Raw genomic sequence first — 7,199 nt, 5'->3', positions numbered from 1 at the left:
AAAAAAAAAAAAAAAAAAAAAAAAAAGTTCTCCTCTGAAGCCCATTTGGAGGGCGGGTACTGGGGATCAAACTTGGGACCTTGCACTTGTGAAGCAGGTGGTGACACCACTGAGCTAAATCCCTGGCCCCCAAAAACCAGTTCTTCAGTATATACACATAAGAGATTCTGTAACATAAATAGTATACTATGCATAGTGTTCTTTCATACTTTGCTTTTTTACCATAGCAATCTATTCATTGTCTAATAAAGGGCTTTCTGATCATTTTTCATGGCAGCATATGTTGTATTACATGGATTTACCGTAGTTTACTGTGAAGTCCCTTATGGAGATTTATAATCCATATTTTTTCAACTATTAATAATAGCAGAACAGCAATCTGTATGTCATTATAAACAGTTTATAGTTGTTTCTGACATTTTCCCCACATGCCTGTAATCCCAGCACTCCGGGAGACTAAGGCAGAAGAATCAAAAGTTCAAGTTCAGCCTGGGCTGAACTGTGCAAGACTGTCTCAAAAAATAAAAATGAGCTAGGATTAGAATTCAGTGTAAAGGTCCTTTGTTCAGTTCCCAGTACTGCATTCACAAGAAAGAATCCTGTGGATTGTCTTTTGACATTGTAATGTTTTTTCTGTACAAGAGTTTTTAATTTTGTATGTTCTTGATTATACTAGTTTTATCTGGGCTGACCATGGGTTTTAGTGTCAAGCAAGATTAATTTTAAGATGCTTTTATTTCAGGCTGATACCATGCTAAAGATGGGCTTTCAACAGCAAGTGCTTGACATTTTGGAAAACATTCCTAGTGATTGTCAGACCATTTTGGCTTCTGCCACAATTCCAACTAGCATAGAGCAACTAGCAGGCCAGCTTCTGCGTAACCCTGTGAGAATTATCACGGGTGAAAAGAACCTGCCGTGTTCCAGTGTGCGTCAGATTATCCTGTGGGTAGAAGACCCAGCCAAAAAGAAAAAGTTATTTGAAATCTTAAATGTGAGTAACAAGACTGTGTTTGCATTTTCCACAGCTTCTAAGAGACTTATTTCTAGAGGCAGCTTTTGGTGAACTTGGTCTTAGTAATATGTTGTAATATGTTGCTTTACCTTTGTTAGAATTCTGTGAAGATAAATAAATGTGTGTGAAAACATGCTGTATAGGTGCAGGTAAATATTTATCTTTATTTAAATATTCAGATAAATAAGATATTTAAATATTAAGATTATCCCTTAAGAATTTTTTTACTTTCAAAAAAATTTCAGTACTTTTATATGTAAGGTAGGTTTAACCTATTTCTTGGCTGTTCTGTCCTTGGTACATTTTTGACTATGACTGATTTAATTGAAATTTCATAAGTGGCTGATACAGTATGTATAATATAGTTACAAATACAGTATTGAGCTAACTGGGGTTTTTTTGACTCATGAGCAGAATTTAGAACTATATTAATTTCACCCAAATTTTTTAGAAAATATTGGCAATTTAATGATGCAGAAATGTGAAAGGCAATAGAATGGCTTCTGTTTGTACACATTTTAAAGAACATGTGTTTTTAATAGAACATGGGCTGAGGATTTAGTTCAGTGGCGCTGCACCTGCCTGGCAAGCGCAAGGTCCTAAATCTGATCCCCGGTAATAGGTGTGGGAGGTGGGGCAACAAAAAGAACAGAACATGCTCTTTTTCTTCCTTAAAACTTTGTATAAACCTTTCAATAACTAATTTGTATTAATGCTTTTAGAAAAACTTCTCATTGTAAATTATAGGAATAATTTAAAATCATGTTTTTTGCTTTTCAGGATAAGAAGCTCTTTAAGCCCCCAGTGCTAGTGTTTGTGGACTGCAGGCTGGGAGCAGATCTGCTGAGTGAGGCAGTGCAGAAAATCACAGGTCTAAAAAGCACATCAATACATTCAGAAAAGTCCCAAGTAGAAAGGAAAAGCATACTGAAGGTTTGACATTCAATATTCTTCTTTTTCCTGTAAATCTGTTTTTCCTCATTTTCAAGAGACAGTGTATTTCCAGCTGGTTTTTAAAGCAGACCTTCTTTTTTAAGAATGTGAAAATTTCAGGCAACCAATAACCATGAAGTTAATTATTCCTTTGTTCAGGCTTCTGTGTTTTGGGAGGGGTGTGCCTGTTCTCTAGGGATTGTATACTAAGTGGATTACTAGTTCAGAATTCATCATTTCTGAAATCAGGTCAGTTTGGTCTGGGCCAGAGCAGTAATTTATCTTTGGAAAAGAATTGGCTGAGTAAATTAATACAATAAATTGCTCAGAGGTTAGAGAGAATTTAAACTGCATAGATTTTTCAGGTATAACAGGACACTATTTATTGAAAAAAATGTTGTGAAAATATCAAAGGAAGTATTTGAAAAAGAAGATAGCAGAATTACATAATACCACATAAAATATATTCTGACATACTCTTGTTGCTTCTTTGGAAAGGGATTACTGGAGGGAGGCTACGAAGTTGTGGTGAGCACAGGAGTCCTGGGGCGGGGCCTGGACTTGGTCAGCGTCCGGCTGGTTGTGAACTTCGATATGCCTTCGAGTATGGACGAGTACGTGCACCAGGTGAAGAGGCTCCTCCGCCTGTTACCACATTTGGTTCATGAGTTTTATTGAGTAAGGCATTGTCAGTGCGATGTTAAGTTTAAAAAAAGCACGACATAAAACTGTATACTTTCATTCTTAATATATGTATGCATATAAACTAAATTTTGATTTTAAAGGCTATTTGTATGTTTACAATGCATTTTTAAAAACTGGTTGGGCACAGGGCACACACCTGTAACGCCAGCTACTCAGGAGCACCATAAATTTGAGCCCAGTATGGGCAACACAGCAAGACCTTGTCTCATAAATAAATGAATGGATAGGACTGGGGGTTTAGCTCCCTGGCGTCACCACCTCCCTTGCAAGCACAAGGTCCTGAGTTCGATCCCCGGTACTGCAAAAAAATAAAAACAGATAAATAAATGAAGGGATGGGTGGAAGGATGAATGAATGAGGTAGCTCTGTGTTTCCTGGGGTCGATTCCCTAGGACTCTAATTGGGGAGGGGGACCCTGAAATGTTAACTAAAAACAAATTTAGGTACTAAATTATATTTTTTCTTCAGTGCGTATACTAATTGTTTTCTAACCAGAAAAGAAAAACTGTTTAAAAATGATTGTTTTAGGTTGATATAGCTGGCCAAAATAAAATTGATCCTTTAGCACAGTATTTGTTTTTTAGGAATCGTATCTTTATCTTCTCTTCATATCCTTATTTGTTCTAGTCTTTTCACCTTTTAAATTTTTGTTCCTTTCTTTTGCTGCTAAAGGTAACAGTAGCTTCTCTTTCTCACCAAAATAGAGCCTTCTTTCAGCGCCACACTATCTCCCTGCCCGCTGCCTATCTTCCTTCTCGGGCATCACTTACAGGACCTGTCATGCAGAGCCTTTCTCTGACGTTCTTAGAATCACCTCTGAATGCCACATTTCCTTGATTCGCCCATGAAGTGCTTCTAGTACTTGTATTTTTGGTACCACCTCATTTGCCTGCATATTAGCAAATGGAGTATCCCACAGCAGTCAGGTGTTCAAATGACTGGTTTGTTTTCTTCCACGATTTTTACTGATTTTGAATGGAAATCTTTCCATAATATTATTTAAGACACTTCTTTGCTTTTTAAATAGAGTGTGCTGGATGACCTTTCTTGCTATCCCAAGGCCAACTCTGTGACTCCAAACTACTCACTGTGTACCGTACTGTGACACAGCAGTGGCATCAGGAATTGCTGAAGTTTGTAGGATTTCTTACCTCTACTAAAAATGGCTCTAGAACTTTGTGCCTTTCTAGTTCTGTATATGGGTTTTTCTGGTTTGTTTACTTGCTTCTGTAATTAAAGTTCATATCCATATGATAACAAATAATGCAAAAGATATTAAATGAAAAGCCTTCCTTTTCCTATTGCTTACCTTTGAGTAGTTATCACAGTTAACCATGCAGAAAATATAAACATATTCATGTGTGTACACATGCACATAGTTACACACATATTACACATATGTAAGTGGGACTACATTGTACCATCCTGTGTCTATTAAACATGCCTTAGATAACTCTCCTAACATAATAGGTACCATTTAGCATATGTTAATTTGTACCAAACGCTTACCATATGTCCATGCATTGCTCTGAGCTCTTTAAATGAGCTTTTACTTATTGATCTGAATTGTTTTGTTTTCATATTTGCAAGGTAGTATATTATATGAATGCACTATTATTTTTAACATATCCATATCCTTTATTGACGGATAATCAAATGTGTCTAGAATTTTTATTATTAAATAATGCTGTAGTAAAACCCTCAAGCGCTTATCTCTTTGTGCCTGTTTGTGAGTGTTACCGTAAGATAAATTCCGCCAGGGGTGTGTGCTTCTAGTCCCTCCTACTTGGGCGGCTGAGGTAGGAGAATTCTTGAGCCCAACAGATCAAGACCAGCTTGGGCAATGAGGTGAGATTCTGTCTCCAAAAAAAAAAAAAAAACAATCCTAATAGAATTGCTAAGCTAAAGGATGTGCACTCAGAATTTAAAATTATAACAGGAATTGCTGTGTGGTATCTTTTTTAGTTTTAGGAGTGGAGAGCTTCTGGAAGAAATAACTTGACATGTGTCAACATCAACTACATTTTAGAGTTTGGAGATTATTTCAGTTATTTTCTAACAACTATATCTGTAAAGTATCTCAGTAGATGTTATTCACGTGCTACACAATTCATCCATCTAAAGCGACTTGGTTAAGTGGTTTTAATTTATTCATAGAGTTGTGTAACCTTGATGCAGTCAAGCTTAGAAAAACTTTACCACCCTACATCTTCAGTCCCTTTCCATTCCACACCACACACTGGCAGGCACACAGGTCCCCCACTAGTAGCCACTTCTCAGTCTTTCTGTCTGTAGACTTCTGTATATTTCATATCAGTGGAATCGTGCAGTGTGTGGTCTTCAGTGACTTGTTTCTTTCACTTAACATGTTTTGTGTTCACCCATATTGTGTCATATATCAGCACTTCATTTTTTATTGCCAAATAGTATTCCACCGTGTAGGCGTATCGCCTTTGCTTATCCACACACTAGTTGCTAGACATTTAGATTGTTTCCACTTTTTGGCTACTGCCATGAAAATTCATATGAAAGCTGTTGTGTCCACCTGTGTTATAATTCCTACTGGCTTGGTACCTAGAAATAGAATTTCTGGGTCATGTGATAGCTCTACATTTAACGTTTTGACCATTTTACTCTTTTATATTCCTGCCAGCAATATATGAGAATTCCAGCTTCTCCACATCTTTGCTAACAGTTATCACTTTTAGATTATGACCACTCTACAAGTGTAAAGTGATGTTTCATTGTGGATTGACTTGCATTTTCTTAATGGCTTAAACATCATATGTGCTTGTTGGGTACTTGTACATCTTCTTTTGAAAATGTCTGTATACATCATCCGTTTTAAAATTGGGTTGTCTTTATTTTATTTTATTTATTTCTTTTTTGGTACCGGGGATCAAACTTGGGCCCTTGCGGCAAAAACACTGAGCTAAATCCCTGGCCCAGGTTGTCTTTATTTTTAAGTTTAGAAGTTTTTTTGCATACCCTGAAGACTTTTACTGATACACAAACTGCAAATACTTTCTCCCAATCTGGATTTCAGCTATTGTTTATATTGTTATTTTTATTGGAACACTTTAATAACATAGTTAAGCAAATCAGTGAAAAATGAAAACTTGAAATGCAGTGTTCATTTCCCTCATTTCTCATTCTCTTGCCCTAAAGGCCATTCCTTTCACCTCTCACAGGTTTCTTCTTTCACAATGTTAAAAATATCTTGTATATTTATAGGAACCACCTATTCTTTTAAATATTTCTGAATGAGGACTTTAACATTTGCATTTTCACTTAATGAGCAGAAGCTAATGGTATTGTATGTTTTTCCCATCTTCTGAAGAGTTTCTCAGTATATTTTCATTGTATATTTGGAGACTTAGGGCCTTATTTTAGGTTCCCATCACAAATTGGTGTGCATTTAATTCTATCAAAGTGAGAATTAACTATGCAAAAATGAATTAATTTAAATCTGCCATGCCAGGACACTTTAGTATACTAAAGCAAACAATCCTATTGTGGTTAACGCAAGGGCTTTTATCTTATTTTATTTTTTTATTAATTTTAACGCACTTGCAGAAGTAAGAAACATCTCTGTTGTCACCCACACACCCCATACACACACATAGGTATAACTGAGACAAAGATTTCACAAACGTTATGTACTTTTACATGTGACCATTTTGTTTTGTTTTCATTTTTTGTGTGAGCTGTTTCATAACATACATTGGTGGCTGCCCACTAAATTGATTTCACAAATGTATTGAGATGCATTGTTCAAAAAATGCTATTTGAATGTTAATCTTAGTAAAGCATCTTTAAATGATAATCTTCATTTTCTTTCAATAGACTTTGTAGGAGCATTAATATTTTCTATGAGCATTTTGAAAATGTCCTTTGTATTTTATTTCAGATTGGAAGAGTGGGGAGATTAGGTCAGAATGGAACATCAATTACTTTCATCAATAACAATTCTAAAAGACTCTTCTGGGATATTGCAAAAAGAGTAAAGCCCACAGGATCCATTCTTCCCCCACAGTTATTAAATTCTCCTTACCTTCATGACCAGAAGAGAAAGGAACAACAGAAAGATAAACAGACACACAATGACCTGGTTACAGGAGCTAATCTTATGGACATTATTAGAAAACATGATAAAAGTAATTCTCAAAAGTGACTTGTTCTACCACTTTGAATATTTTTTATTGTGAATTTTCAGCAAATAATGCAAATGAAAGAGATTTTTAAAGATATTTTTAATTTAATAAACTTGATACTGGAATACAATATTTATTCCCTTTCTTAATTGTCATAAAAATAAAGTCAGAAAGTGAACCTGTGAAGTAAATAAAAATTTTCTCTGAACAGTGTGTTTTTTTTTGTTTTCGATACCTGCTTTTTCTGTGACAGGGTCTTGCTATGTAACCCAGGCTGGCCTCAAACTCATGATCTTCCTGCATCAGCCAGGCATGAACCACCACCACACCTGGATGTTTTTATTTTTTGTTTTTAAAAATAACTATTCAGAACTGTTGACAAGAGTCAGAAC

At 35.7% G+C, this 7,199-nt stretch overlaps 1 protein-coding gene across 3 annotated transcripts in view; it reads left to right on the top strand.

Annotated features, from left to right (window-relative positions):
- The window catches only part of Ddx59 (DEAD-box helicase 59), a 21,482-nt gene extending 14,581 nt beyond the window's left edge, over positions 1–6,901 (top strand). The window contains exons 5-8 of one of the 3 annotated variants that reach the window (XM_010645122.3): positions 743–994; positions 1,796–1,948; positions 2,447–2,575; positions 6,564–6,901. In XM_010645122.3, coding sequence (XP_010643424.1) covers positions 743–994; positions 1,796–1,948; positions 2,447–2,575; positions 6,564–6,827 — 798 coding nt within the window. In that variant the 3' untranslated portion in view covers positions 6,828–6,901. Of the gene's footprint in view, positions 1–742; positions 995–1,795; positions 1,949–2,446; positions 2,627–6,563 lie in introns of all 3 variants that reach the window. The other 2 variants (XM_010645124.3, XM_010645123.3) reach the window with 2 other exon arrangements.
- The last annotated feature ends 298 nt before the right edge of the window (positions 6,902–7,199 follow it).

This window comes from Fukomys damarensis, unplaced genomic scaffold (genome assembly GCF_012274545.1).
Source record: "Fukomys damarensis isolate Sample0158 unplaced genomic scaffold, DMR_v1.0_HiC HiC_scaffold_11, whole genome shotgun sequence".
In the NCBI taxonomy this organism is placed as follows: domain Eukaryota; kingdom Metazoa; phylum Chordata; class Mammalia; order Rodentia; family Bathyergidae; genus Fukomys; species Fukomys damarensis.
The sequence above is the reverse complement of the archived record's forward strand: the minus strand, read 5'-3'. Positions and strand labels throughout refer to the sequence as shown.